At 51.5% G+C, this 14,039-nt stretch overlaps 1 protein-coding gene across 13 annotated transcripts in view; it reads left to right on the top strand.

Moving 5' to 3' along the window:
• The first annotated feature begins 701 nt into the window (after positions 1 to 701).
• Positions 702 to 14,039, top strand: part of Wiz (WIZ zinc finger) — a 28,405-nt gene continuing 15,067 nt past the window's right edge. For 3 of the 13 annotated variants that reach the window (XM_029471357.1, XM_029471355.1, XM_029471353.1), the window contains exons 1-3: positions 9,053 to 9,131; positions 11,128 to 11,406; positions 11,748 to 13,858. In XM_029471357.1, the coding sequence (XP_029327217.1) occupies positions 11,854 to 13,858 (2,005 nt within the window). In that variant the 5' untranslated portion in view covers positions 9,053 to 9,131; positions 11,128 to 11,406; positions 11,748 to 11,853. Of the gene's footprint in view, positions 882 to 1,063; positions 1,703 to 2,326; positions 2,572 to 9,052; positions 9,132 to 11,127; positions 11,407 to 11,747; positions 13,859 to 14,039 lie in introns of those variants that run through there. The other 10 variants (XM_029471364.1, XM_021186469.2, XM_029471363.1 and 7 more) reach the window with 9 other exon arrangements.

Raw genomic sequence — 14,039 nt, 5'->3', positions numbered from 1 at the left:
TTGAATCCCTTGATTGTGGATAGAGAAGCAATGGACTGGTACATGGGATATGAGTGGGTAGATTAAGTGGATTTTTGGATAGATGAGTGTTTAGAGAGGTGATTTGTTTATTGTGTTGTTGAGTGGTTGACAGATTGAGTATGTAGATATATGGGTGGACAAATGGGTAATGGATGAGAGAAAGCAACCAGTTTGTGATGTGTGTATATGGGCTAGTCTGGAGGCCATGATCCCAAAGCCTAGGCGGAGGAGAGCTTAACATTCGGGACAGACATAAATGGAGATGTTTAAGTCCAATACAAACAACGAGGAAAGACGACTGACCTTATGACTGGAAGAGATTGAAAGCTAAGAACTGATGCTGGGTGGAGTCCTCAATGATCTATGAATGATCCAAGAGAAAACTTCTACGTTTCCCTGCTGTGAACTCACCTGTTATTAGCAAACCTAGATGTTATTAACAAACCTAGTATAGGAAGAACCAGTGGGGTGCAGAGGACAGGATGTTGTCATGGTAACAGAGCCCCTCCCTAGACTCTAAGGTCCTGCGGCTCCTTTAAGGATGACCTGCTTGGCCACTCCCAATATGGCGGCGCGCCCGTTGGATTTCCCCCCCCCCCAAAGAGGCACAAGGGGGGGGGCAGACCTCCTCATCATGGCGGCGCGGCGGGGCTGTCGCGCTGAGGTCACGTCGGCGCGCCGGGGGGGAGGGGCGGGGTGGCGGGGGGGGGAGCGATTTAAAGGGACAATGTCCCCCGAGCTGTGGAGGCAGCCGCGGCTGCGGAGGCCGTGGCACCGGCACCAAGAGGGGCAGCAGCTGTAGTGGCAGCGACGGCCCTATGAAGTAGGGGAGCTCCCGGCCAGCGACTACGCCTCCCCCGGTGAGGCTCTACCCAGCCCGGGAAGCTCGCGAACGGGGCGGAGCTGGATCGGGGAGGGGAGGCCTGGGCCCGGTCGGGCCGGGCGGGACCCCCTGGGGCGGGGGCGGGGCGGGGCCTGCAGGGGCGGGGCCTGCAGGGGGCGGGGCTGTACAGGTGGGGGGAGGATCGGGGGTCTCGAGGCAGGTGTCTCCCCCCCCACCTCAGCTCGTCCCGCGGGGTCTCCCGCCCCGAGGTGCACGGGCGAAGGGCGCATCCTGGGGACCCTGGCTTCCCCGCAGGGTGCGTCCGCGCAGCGCCGCCCCTACCTCTGCGACCCCTGCGGGGGGTGGGGTAGGGAACGACCATCTGGACTGGAGCCCCCTCCCCAAGCTGCCAAAGTGCTCCGAAGTTGCGGTCCTGCCCGATCCCCGCCGGCAGTGCCTACCCGAGTGGGCACCCGCAGGTGCTTTCTCCAGGCCTGGGCAGGGACCCCTCCAACCAAGACTGTCAACCCACCCTGTGTAGGGCCCCCCGGGAGCGCCCAGGCCCTCGAGGGCAACGCCTGCTACCAGGCCTGGAGCCCCGGCCCCGCCCCGGTTGCCTGGGCCCGGCCTCACCACCATCTCCCTGGGGAGAGCGCCTCATTCCTGCCCTTCACTTTCTGCTCTACCTTGAAGGTATTTATAGGTGGAGAGGACAATCGCCCTCCTCCCCCCCAGGGTCCTTATTTCTGAAACAGGAGCCCCATCGGTCCTTTTCATCCTCGGGCCAGAGCAACCAATATCGGTGGAGGATGCAAGCAATACTATTGGAAGGTGGCAGGGTGGAGGAGCCCAGGCTTGGTATGCATGAGAGATCATGCTAAGAGAAGGGAAAGGGTTAATGGTGGGGTCACTTGAGAGTGTGGAGAGGTTAAGGGGTTAATAACTCTACATTCCTGGGTAGGGAGAAGGATGTGAATGTTGGAAAAGTGTAGGGGTAATTGATACGGGGCAACAGAAGTGAGTAAAGTATAAGGGCAAAGATGGGGGCCCTCGATACCGTGCACTGGGGAGAGAGAGCGGGGATCCTGGAAACTGGAGGCATGGCTATAGGTTATGCAGTCACAGGAAAGCAGCTGGGCACGGTGAAGCTGTGAGTGAGCCATGGGAGGAATAGGTGGAGGTGGAAGGATTGATGAGGGAGGACTGAGGTGAGTGAATGTGCGTGTGTAACTGTGGTGAATGGAGGCTGTGAAGAAGCTGGGGAGAGAGAAAGCTTTAGTGTACTGAGGCTCGCTCCCAGTAGAGGCGATTGGATTATAATAGGAGTGAATGGAGCCTCAACACCACTTAACCCCCTCACTTCAACTAAGAGGCAAACTGACGCCATAGGCTTTGAAGGAGAGGACTAGGGTTCTGAGAGAGGGGAGAACAAACAGAATTCTCTTCTTACTCTCTTAAGGTCTTCCTTGTCTTTGTCTCCAGGCCCACAATGTCCTGCTGAACCTGCCAGGTACTGAGTGAAGATTCACGGCTGGCACCCATGGAGGGATTACTGGCAGGTGGCCTAGCTGCCCCGGATCATCCTCGAGGCCCCGCTCCAAGAGAGGACATCGAGAGTGGGGCTGAGGCTGCTGAGGGGGAAGGTGATATCTTCCCATCTTCTCGCTACCTGCCAATCACCAAAGAAGGCCCTCGAGACATTCTGGATGGCAGAAGTGGCATTTCTGGTAAGAGGGCGCTGTGGCCCTAAAGACGCATCCCACTTGGCCCCCCAGGCCCAGAGAGAGTCGGGTCACCCCACCCAGCAGGGGCTGAGTTGAAATTGGAATTCTGTGCGATGCTCATAGCCTCCTTTAGTGCTCTACGTACCGCTTTTCATTTTGCCCTTATGAAAACAGATGTCTTGGGAGCCCATGACTGGATGTAAGAAACTGGGATTCATACTTGTAGTGTCCTGCTTTCCCCTCTAAGCTGGACACCAGCTGTATCCAAATCCCATGTCAGTACCCTGAGCTCTTTGCCCAAAGCCCACTTGTTCCTTCTTGCAGTCTTGATGGAGTGGAGCTCCTGAGCGAGTGCCCTCTAGTGGTAAGGTAAAGTCTGGGGAGATTCGAGTCGCCTCTTTCCATCTTGATTTACCCCATACAAGGCTAGCTCACACTGTCCCCACCTCACAATTCGTTGTTCGTTTATTAAACACTGAGCACCTGCTGTGCCACTTTCGGTTCTGGGTGCTACTCACAAAGAGACAAAAGTCCCTGTCCTCCAGGGGTGGGCATTCCAGAAGGGAAGGTGGACAAGGAACGACTGAGCAGATAGATGTCATAAGGGCAGGTTATGCAGGCTATGCAGATATTAAACTAAGTGCCAGGATCATGTCTGGGCGCTCCAGGAAAAGCCTCCTGACACAGTGGTGTTTGAGGCACAGCACAGAATGAGTGGTGGGATGTGCCCAGCAGGTGGCGGGACAGCAAGGGCAAAGGCCCTGCAGAGGGGAGGAGCCTGGTATGTTTAAGGGCCTAACAGGAATCTGGTGTGGCTGGTCCCCAAAAACTTGGCCTTCTAATAAATTCCAAGCACCTCTTCAGTGGTTCCTACATGCCAAGTTCTTTGTCTTCTCAATTCACATCATACTTAGAGCCTTTGTCGGGAGAGCCTCCGTTATTTACTATCTCATGTTAGGAATGGGAAATTCAAAACCCTGAGGGGTGAAGTCAGCAGTGTGGCTTTACAACCCTCTTCCTTCTTTGTTTTATTTTGTTCTTTATAGAACTGGGGATTGCATGTAGGCCCTTGCACATACTCTGCAAAAGCTGTTCATTGAGTTTTGCCCCAGCCCTCCTCTTTAGTTTTTTGGGGGTTTTTTTTGGTTTGGTTTTGGTTTTGGGTTTGGGTTTTTTGTTTGGTTTGTTTGGGTTTTTTGTTTGTTTGTTTGTTTGTTTGGTTTGGTTTTTTGAGACAGGGTTTTTCTGTGTAGCTCTGGCTGTCCTGGAACTCATTTTGTAGACCAGGCTGGCCTCGAACTAAGAAATCTGCCTGCCTCTGCCTCCCAAGTGCTGGGATTAAAGGCGTGCACCACCATGCCCGGCCCTCTTTAGTTTTTAATTAACTTCCCTTTCATTCACTTGTTCTTTCTCCTGGCATTTTGTTTTGTGCATTTTTCATGTTAGGCAAGCACTCTCCCACTAAGCTACATTTCCATGCCTCATCTTATTCTTTAAGTTTTGATTATTTTTTATGGTATGAATGAATGTCTGTATGTGGATATGTGCACATGACTGCCGGTGCCTGAAGAGGCCAGGGCTGTTAGATACCTGGAGCTGGAATCCGAGATACTTCAGAGCTTCCCAGCCTTCTCTTTTAAGTTTTTTCTTTTTCATTATTATTATTTTGTGTGTATGGCTGTTTTGTGCACATATGTATCTGTGCAGCTCCTGTATGTAGCATCTGCAGGGGCCAGAAGAAGGTATCAGATCCATTGCAACTGGAACTACAGACAGTTGTGAACTGCCAAGTGAATGCTGGGAATTGAACCCTGGGTCTTTTGGAAGAGCAGAAAGTTCTCTTAAACACTGAGGCATCTCTCCAGTCACTCCCTGTTTTTTTTTTGTTTTGTTTTGTTTTTGTTTTTGTTTTATTCTGCTGTGGGTTTTTTTCTTTTCTTTGTTTTTTCGGTTTTTTGTTTGTTTGTTTTGTTTTGTTTTGTTTTGTTTTTGAGATAGGGTTTCTCTGTGTCATCTTCCCTGGTTGTCTTGGAACTCACTCTGTAGATCTGGCTGGTCTTGAACTCAGAAATCCACCTGCTTCTGCCTCCCTCCCGAGTGCTAGGATTAAAGTTGTATGCCACCATGCCCGGCTTCTTTTTAAGCTTTTGAGTAATTTTTCTTCTTTCCACACCACCCCCGCCCTCTTTTATGTTGTTTTCTTTCTTGTTTTGTGTTTTGTTTTGCTGAGTTTGTAACCCAGGGCCTCAAAAAGTTAGGCATGTACTCTTGCACTCAGCCACATTCCCAGAGCCCCTTATTTATTTATGGCCCCTCTACACTTTTGGAGCTCCTTGATCTGCCATTGCCTAGCAGCTCTTCTCATGATGCTCAGGTATTGATGAACCCACTTTTCTAGAGTGTGGTAAAGAAGGAGCCTAGCACATGCCATCCCTGCTGCTATCATGGAGCCCTTCATCTGGGTCAGGGAAGATGGACATGAACCAAGACGTAGAGTGAGGAGGAAGCAACATGAAGCACGGGGATCAGGACAGAAGCCCTAGCTTGTAAAGATTGGGACAGGATGGCTGGCACCTGCCAGTATGAGGCAAGAGGGGGCATGGTGAGTAGCAGGTCCTCGGAGCTGAGAGCTATCCCTTAGCAGTCCCCTCCTCAGGACCCAGTGAGTACCAGGACTCTGTCCGAGGTTACACAGCTGGTCAGGGCAGGACTGGAGTCTTAACTTTGTGAGAATTCAAGAAATCTTCTGTAGATTCCAAGGGACTAGGCATTTTTCTCCATGTAGCAGATGACCCAAGACTGGAGAGATGGAGAAGGTAGGTAGGTGTGTGTCTTCACCACCCCACATCCCCACTGAAAAGCTACCAGGGATTCCTGGGTGCACCTGTTTCACAGCCTAGGTAGGAGGAGAAAGGGGCCACTGAGGGGGATGGAACCCACTCTTAATGACTCCCAGAGTAAATGGGAGCACGTGTGGGGATGGCTGCCTTGAAGCAAAATCATAGCATGGAGGTTAGAGAAAGCCTGGATATCTGTCCCACGGCCCCTCAGCCACTTGATTCCCCTTTGTAGACTAGCCACTTGCCCTGGGAGTCTCCTGATGTCTATGAATAGGAACAGTCTCTGAGGCTGCTATTCCACCCTGAAGCCTGGGCATTCCCTCATCCCTATGCAGCCCTGAGAACCCCTCAAGGATTCCCAGGGGTGGCACCCCCAAACTTCTCTGCCGGGACAAGGAAATACCACTGCCTTGCTCTGTCTTCCAATATGGCTATCAGTTGGGACCCTGCCTCAAGCCCCATTGCAGTCCCATATACCTCTGAGGTAGGCTTGGCAGGTACAGCAAAGTCTTGTGGGACTTACATGTTCCACTCAGATCAGCGAAGAGTCTGGTACATGCCTACTATTGTCCATGGGACATGGGACCTGGGAACAAAGAATGGAGAGAATGAATCAGAACATGGAGAAAGCAAGCCTGAGGCTACAAGTCTAGCCTCCAGCTTCCACCCCAGGACGTCATCAAGCCAGCCTTGACACTACAGAACACCCATCTCCTCCTTCCCCATCGCTATTTCTCTGGATGGAACTCTTCCTGTGATCTCATTGGCCCCCATCAGTGGCTCCTTGAAGCTGGTTTCATGGCTGTTTGCATTGTACTGAGGAAAAAACAGAGGCTTGGAGCTGAAAGGCCACTTCTTGTCACAGCTGGGCCATGCACTTGGAGTTATCTGGCAACAAAGTATAGATTCTTGGCAACTCTGCCAAGCTGCGGGCTGCCTGGCTTGGAGGTTAAGTGGCTCATGGGCACTCTTTCCTCTCGTTTGTAAGCTGTGTCGGGGACCCCACATCGCAGGAGCCAGTGAGGGCTTCTGGCACTGCCACTGACTCAGAATTGCATCTGAGGTGCCACTGGGACTTCTGGATCTCCCTCAGCATGGAGGCTTCTGGGCAAAGTCCCCACCTCCAAGCTGTCTCAGATATAGTCCCTGCTTGGTCTCCTTCTTCCAAACTTGCTGCCACTAAAAATAGGAGCCTCACTGGAGCTGCTCAAAGAGGCCAGTGTGCCCCCCTGGCTCCCGGAATTCTTAGACAACAGCCATTGCGCATAGCCATCAAATCTGGGACACTCAGAATTTCAGAAACAGGACACCTGGGACCCTCAGACCCACATCTCTAGGCTGTGCTGGGACTGGTTATCCACTAATTGGTCACTTTCTCCTGATTAGCTCTCAGCTGTGACTGTGTCTAGGCTAGACCCTGTTTCTTAGGGTTGCTTTCCCAGCTCCCACTGTCTTCTCCAGCACCTCATCATAACTTTTGTCCTTAAACCCCAGAGTATCCCTGCTAGGAGCAGGGAGTGGGTCTGCCTCCATGATTCTCAAATGGGGACAGTCAGGTCCCACAGGGGACACTTTGGGGGATGTGTGCAGACATTGTCAGTTGGCATGATTGCAGGATAGGTAGGAATTACTGTCCCATGGGCGAGCAGAGGCCAAAGACATTATGGATTATCCTACAGTGTGCCGTACTGCCTCAGCCCAAAGAAGGACCCTCTCCCAAGGGTCAAGACGAAGACCACTCTGCTCTAGGATATGCAAAGTTTTGTACCTCTGCCCCACATTTTGAGGCCATGCCATTGTAACAGCCCTTTTGTCAGGCTCAGCAGACAGACCATACCTTCCTGACCACTCCCTCTCATTTTCATTCTTCTATCCCCAGTGGTAGGCTTTTAATTACCAGGGAAAATTGGATGGTGGGGTATTGGAAGAATCCGTGCCAGCCCTCGCCCTTTCTGGACCATCCTCAAATTGAGGTTGATCCAGCAATTGCATCTGTCAGGCCCTGGCCAGGGCACAAGTTCCCCCAGCGTGTTAACCTTGGCCCAGGCAATTGGCTTACTCCCTGCTTGGCATGCTTGCCGTGTCAGGCAAGCGTGGTGGATAGAGAGGCACAGGCCAGGATTCCCGCAGTGGTTCCAGGCATTGGCTCTACAGGCGGATAATGGAGAGTTGGCTCTATCTGTGTTGTTTCGGGGTGGTGAGCATTCCCAAAAAGAGATTCCATTCTAGGATTTAGGGTCCAGAGGCAGGCGTGGGCCATGTGTGGTTCAGGGTGGCCAGGCTTCCCATTCATTATCCAGCATGTGTTTGTTGAGTATTTGCATGCCCGATGCTGGAATGCTTCCATGAATGAGCTGCAAATGCCCCAGTTCTCAGGGGGCTTATGTGCTACAACGCACCCAGACATGCAACTATCCACCGAGGGAACCTGGCAGTACCTGGGAGAGCTAGGAGATAAATGAAGTAGGTGCCAAGCATGGTGACACAGGCCTATCATCATAGCACTCAGAAGGCAGAGGCAGGAGGATGATGGATGCAGGGGTAGCTTGGGCTACATAAAGAGTTCTAGACTAACTGGAGCTGCATAGCAAGCGTTGACTGAAAAAGAGCTAGGCAAAGGCAGGTGTGCATCCCATCAGTCAGACAGCAGAGGCAGGGGTATTGTGAGTTTAGAGGTCAGCTGGTCTCAAGAAAGACCCTGTCTCAGAAGCAAAATGAAGACTAGGCATAGGGGCACACACCTGTGGTCCCAGCACTTGGGAGGTAGAGGTAGGCAGATTGGGAATTCAAGGTCCTCCTCAGCTACAGAGTGAATTTAAGGCCAGCCTGAGCTACATGAGATCCTGTGCCCACGAAAAAATAAAACCAAAACCAAACCAACCAACAGAAATCCAATAAGTATTAATTTATATAAATTAGGATAAGAGGGAGATAATAGCATCTCATTTGAGTCAGCAGTCAAAGTGCCAACTGCAAAAGTCCTGAGGCTGCCACACACAGTGCTGCGCACCCTTATCCAGCACTTAGGGGGCAGAGGCAGAGGAGCTCGATGAGGTCTTTATAGCAAGTTCCAGGACAACCAAGGCAACATAAAGAGACCCTGTCTTACACACACACACACACAGTTGGGAGAGGGGTGGCTAAGGCCGAAGAAAGTTAGGACTCAAAGCTTCAAAGAAGTGGGGGTTGGAAAGAATTTGATAATGGCAAAGCAGTAAGGGTCCCGGAAAGGGAAGGGAAGTTGAAGGAACCAACCAATAAAGACCCAGACCTCATGTCTGTGCCATTGTTGTGGCAGGTGGGACTCTATCTTTTCCCTGTAGTTAGAATGAAAAGCATATGAGTTTTCCCAGGGTGTGATTTTAAAACAAACAAAAACTGCCCTGGTTGCTGGGTGTGGGGAAGACTGGAAGACAGCAAGCCCCTAGGGTCCTCCAGGAGACCTAAGGGGACTCCTTCAGAGAACCTCCTTTTAGGATACAGAAATGCAAAGGTCAGAAGCCTCTGAGGGATAGGGTTGGGACCTACAGGTCCCATCTGAAGTACCCCACGAGGCTCTTGGAGCTGAGGTATGGAGGGCCCTGGCCAGGGGAAACCCGGCCCTGGCCAGGGGGACCCCAGCCCCTCAGGGTCTCCCCTCTTTGTTGCAGATGGGCAGCCCCATCCTGGCCTCAGCGAAGCCCTCCCCCGTGCCACCTCCGCCACCCATCGGATCAGCAGCTGGTGAGTGCCACGCTGGCCCTGACCTCAGGTAGGGCAGAGGGCCAATCAGGAGTGTCTAGGCTCCATCAAATCCCTCTGGGGAATGAGGGACAGGAGGGAATTAAAGAGGTCAGGCAGGAGGAGGTGACTTCCTGTAGACCCGCCCTGGGTATGTGTTGGGGCTGAGGGGGAGATCTCAGAGCAACACAGAAGGTCAACTCTCACTACCCCTGCTAGGAGCCAGGCCAGAGAGGAACAAGTCTGCAGGTTAAACCCTTGGGATCCAGTCTCTCTGTTAAGTGATGCTCAGATTAATGCCTCTCTGAGAGGAACAAGTCTGCAGGTTAAACCCTTGGGATCCAGTCTCTCTGTTAAGTGATGCTCAGATTAATGCCTCTCTGAACCTCAGTTTTCTCATCTGCAAAATGGAAAGCTACCTTGCCACAAGAGGTTTCAAATTGGCCTTGGGAACTCAAGGATCATTGGGAAAAAACAGGAATCAACTTCAGTGTTAACGGCCACTACTCTGATTCTTTTGTTTGTGGTGCTAGGGACAAAACTCAGAAGAGGGAGGTCTTACAAACTCAATGCAAGTACTCTACCATCTCTCCCTGAGTTCTAGCCTCAGCCTTGCTACTGTTTATTAAAGAGTTTAGTGAGCCTAATATATAATTATGATAGTCTCAAGATTAACAACAGGTCTAGAAATAAATAATAATGATTATGTTCTGGCTGTCAGTTCAGCCCACTGACTCTTTGCTACAACCCTTGGCCTACAACACTTGGCCTATCTGTACTATCAACTTCCCTACCTGTTCCATGGATGGGCTCAATCCTCTCCCTTGTGAAGGCAGGCTCTTAAAATGAAGGGAGCCATGCATCTGTGACCTCAGCACTCATGAGGCACATACTAGAGAATGGAGGCCAGGATATTCCTCTGCTACATAGTAAATTCAAGGCCAGAATAGATTCCTGAGACCCTCGATGAAAAAATATACATATGGGTATATGTATATGATGGGCACAATGGCACATACCTACTATCTCGGGACCTGGGATTTTAAAACAGGACAGTCTTGAGTCCAACACTAGCCTGGGATACATAATGAGACCTGTCTAAAATAATTGGCAAGCCCATCCTGCTAATACAGAGGGAGGAGGATTGTTGAGTTCAAAACCTGCCTGAACTAGAGTGAGTGCAAAGCTAACATAACTTAACAAGATCCAGTCTCAAAACTTTACGAAGAGAGAGGACCTCAGTAATGAGATGTCTTAATCAGCCTACCATCAAATACTTTAGGAGCATCCTTAATGTTTAGATAGAATATTAGCAGCATGCAATAATTACATGCCTGACATGAACCAGGTCCTAGGTTTACTTCCCAGTGCTGGGGAGAAATGAAGAGAGAACCGATCTCTCAGGAATACTTAGACTAAAAAGTCCCAGAACCTGGTGTGGTGGCTACATCTTTAATCTCAGCACTTGGGAGGCAGAGGCAGGTGAATGTATGTGTGTTCAAGGCCAGCATCATCTACAAAATAATTTACAGGACAACCAGGGTTACACCATGAGACCCTGTTTCAAAACAATAACAATAAAAATTAAAACAAAAAAAGAGACCCTAGAGCCTGATATGGTGGCCACACCTTTAATCCCAGCACTTTGGAGTTAAAGGCAGGCAGATCTCTGAGTTTGAGTCCATTCTAGTCTACATAATGAGTTCCAGGCCAACCGGGAATACATAGTGAAACCTTATGTCCCCCTGGAAAAAAACCCATCAGTCCCAAGGCTTACTAGGTATCAGGTGAGGTAAGGTGCTCCCTGATTCCTAAGTACTTGAATTACACCTGTCTCTGCCCTACATTTTGTTGTGGGGTCATAGTCCCCACTGAGGCTTTTAAATAAGCACCTGCTTTGTGTGATAGTTTTCATTGGTGATAGCTGTCAAAAAAGCTCCTTAGACATTGTATAAGGAAGACGAGATTCCTGACTCTTGAAAATCATCTCCATTTTTAGGATTGGAAAACTGAGGCCCAGAGAACTTTCCTCATCTACTCTGATCTCCCAGCCCTACCTATCTCCCTCCCAGGAAGGTCAGGGTCACTGGAACCCTTAGTCACTCCTGACTCTACCCTCCAAGAGGGGAGGAGGTTCATCCTTTGAGCTGTCCTGCCACAAAGTTGACCTTCACCAAATTTGGGGGAGAGATGTGACTAAGTCGCCACAGTTTGGGGAGGACCAAGACAGAAGCAGCCTGGAGCCCAGGTCAGAGCCTTGGATCCTCCCTGGGGAAAGGTGAGCGTTCACTGTACCTCCAGATTTGGGGGTACTCTTTTGAGGCTCTATCCCCAACCTGTGGTCTCTGCTCATTTCCCCAATGATGCAACAGGGCTGGGGCTGTGTGGACAGGTGCACCCTAAGAGTTGAACCTGGCCTTGACGCAATACCTCTGGAAAGGCCCACTCGGACTTCCTCACCTTTACCCTATTACTCCCAACCTCTGCACAGTCACCCTTATGCTGGGTCTCGAGGAACTAACAATTCCATCCCGCCTGGGAGGACTCCCTGTCACTACTACCCTAGGGAGGGAAACCAAGGGTCACAGCTAACTTATCCCCGTTGGCACTTCCTTGCAGCTACTGGGATGGAGACAGCCTGGACTTTCAGCCGGGCTCCCCACCACCCCATCTTCTGGGTCCCTTCCCTGCATCCCTTGATGTTCAGGGCTCTTGGGAACATCCCATGGTCCAGGAGGCCAGGGAGGGTACCCCATCTGAGCAGAGGTTCAAGGACTCAGTTATTGTGAGAACTATGAAACCTTATGCCAAGCTCAAGGGCTCTAGAAAGTTCTTGCACCACCAGGGTGAAGTGAAGTTCTTAGAGAAATACTCTCCAAGCCACCACAAGTTTGATTGGCTCCAAGATACAGATGAACAGGGGCCCCTGAAGGATACAGGGTTGCACCTGGACCTCCCTGCCCAGCCACCGACTGTCACTTCCTTCAGGAGGGTAATTGTGCCAGTGGATAACACTCCCAAGACCTTGGACATGGAAGTTATGGGTACCAGAGAGGACCTAGAGGACTCTGGGGAGGTGGCCCAGCCTTCTGGGTGGGGTCTCCACACATCAGCCTCAGAAGTGGCCACCCAGACCTGGACAGTGAACTCTGAAGCGTCTGTGGAGCGACTGCAGCCCCTGCTGTCCCCAGTCCAGACAGGACCATACCTGTGTGAACTGGTGCAGGAAGTAGCTGGTGGGGTGGACAGCAATGAAGAAGAGGAAGAGGAGCCAGCTGTGTTTCCTTGCATCGAGTGCAGCATCTACTTCAAGCACAAGGAGCACCTCCTAGAACACATGAGCCAGCACCGCCGAGCACCAGGCCAGGAGCCCCCAGCTGACCTGGCTCCACTGGCCTGCAGCGAATGCGGCTGGGCCTTCACAGAACCCACTGCCCTGGAACAGCACTGGCAACTGCACCAGGCTTCCCGGGAGAAGATTATTGAAGAGATCCAAAAGCTAAAGCAGTTTCCAGGTGATGAGGGCCGTGAGGCACGACTGCAATGCTCCAAGTGCGTCTTTGGCACCAATTCCTCTAGAGCCTTCATGCAGCATGCCAAGCTGCATGTGCGTGGGTCACTGCCCAGCCGGCAGGCCACGGAACCTTTCAGGGGTGGCAGCCCAGTCTTAGATGTTAGCACCCTCGTCTATCCCTCCTATGGAGACTCCTCAGGCCTCAATACCTGTGTTCACTGTGGTTTCACAGCACCTAGCAAGAGTCTGCTCAGGGAGCACATGAGGCTAGTCCACGCCCACCACACCCACTGGGAGGAGGTTGGAGAGGCCTTTGAGGACCTCACTAGCCAGCCCTGTACTAGCCAGGATGCATATACTCACTCACCCGACACTGCCACCGTGGACTATTTTAGCAAATCTGAGCCTCTCTTGGCCTCTGTCTGGCAAGAGAACCCTTCTGGATATGACCCTGACCTTGCCTTTGGTCCAGACTATCAGCAGCCAGGAATGAGAAATTTCCCATTGTTAAATTCAGGCCAGCAGTCTCTTGGGAAGCTGGCCTTTCCTTCCCCTATGGCATCTGCTTCCTATTCTATACAGCTCAATAGAAACAAAAGCACTGTCCACCTGCAGAGAATGGAAGACAAGAGTCATCTTTGGAGTGAAGAGGAAGAGGAAGAAGATGAAGATGTAGTGCTGACTTCTGAAAGGGATTTTACTCCTGAAAATGGAGCCTTTCCACCCCTAGCCATCTCTAGCCTCATCCCTCAGCCAGCCCTTGAGCTGAAGCAGACTTTCCAAGATGCCCTGCAGGCAGTCGATGCCTCAGAAACTCAGCAGCAACAGCTCCAAGGAATGGTACCTATTGTTCTGATGTCAAAGCTCAGGCCACAAGTCATAGCTGCCACCACCCAAGCATCCCCACAGCTGCCGCCTGAGGAGCCAGAGCTGAGAAGCACCCACCCCCTGGACTTCCTGCTCCTAGATACACCTTTGGGTGGCTCACTGGGTCTGAACACACTCCTAGAAGGGGATCCAGCCATGGCACTAAAGCATGAGGAGCGGAAATGCCCCTACTGTCCTGATCGCTTCCACAATGGTATCGGGCTAGCCAACCATGTCCGGGGCCACCTGAACCGAGTGGGTGTCAGCTACAATGTTCGGCATTTCATCTCTGCAGAGGAGGTGAAGGCTATTGAACGCAGGTTTTCCTTCCAGAAGAAAAAGAAAAAAGGTAGGGCATCGGCCTTGCTTTGGGAATCCATCTCCCTCTCAGTGCCTGGGAGTCACAGAGCTGGACAGTAGAGTTCTAAACGTACCCATCCTTACTCTGAATCCTACTTAGCATTCTGCGGGGTAAAATTTGGGGTCTCCCGTCTTGAAACACCTGGGAGCCATGGGCTAGGTCACCACTA

This window comes from Mus caroli, chromosome 17 (genome assembly GCF_900094665.2).
Source record: "Mus caroli chromosome 17, CAROLI_EIJ_v1.1, whole genome shotgun sequence".
NCBI classification, from domain to species: domain Eukaryota; kingdom Metazoa; phylum Chordata; class Mammalia; order Rodentia; family Muridae; genus Mus; species Mus caroli.
Note: the sequence above shows the minus strand (reverse complement) of the source record. Positions and strands in the feature narration are given on the sequence as shown.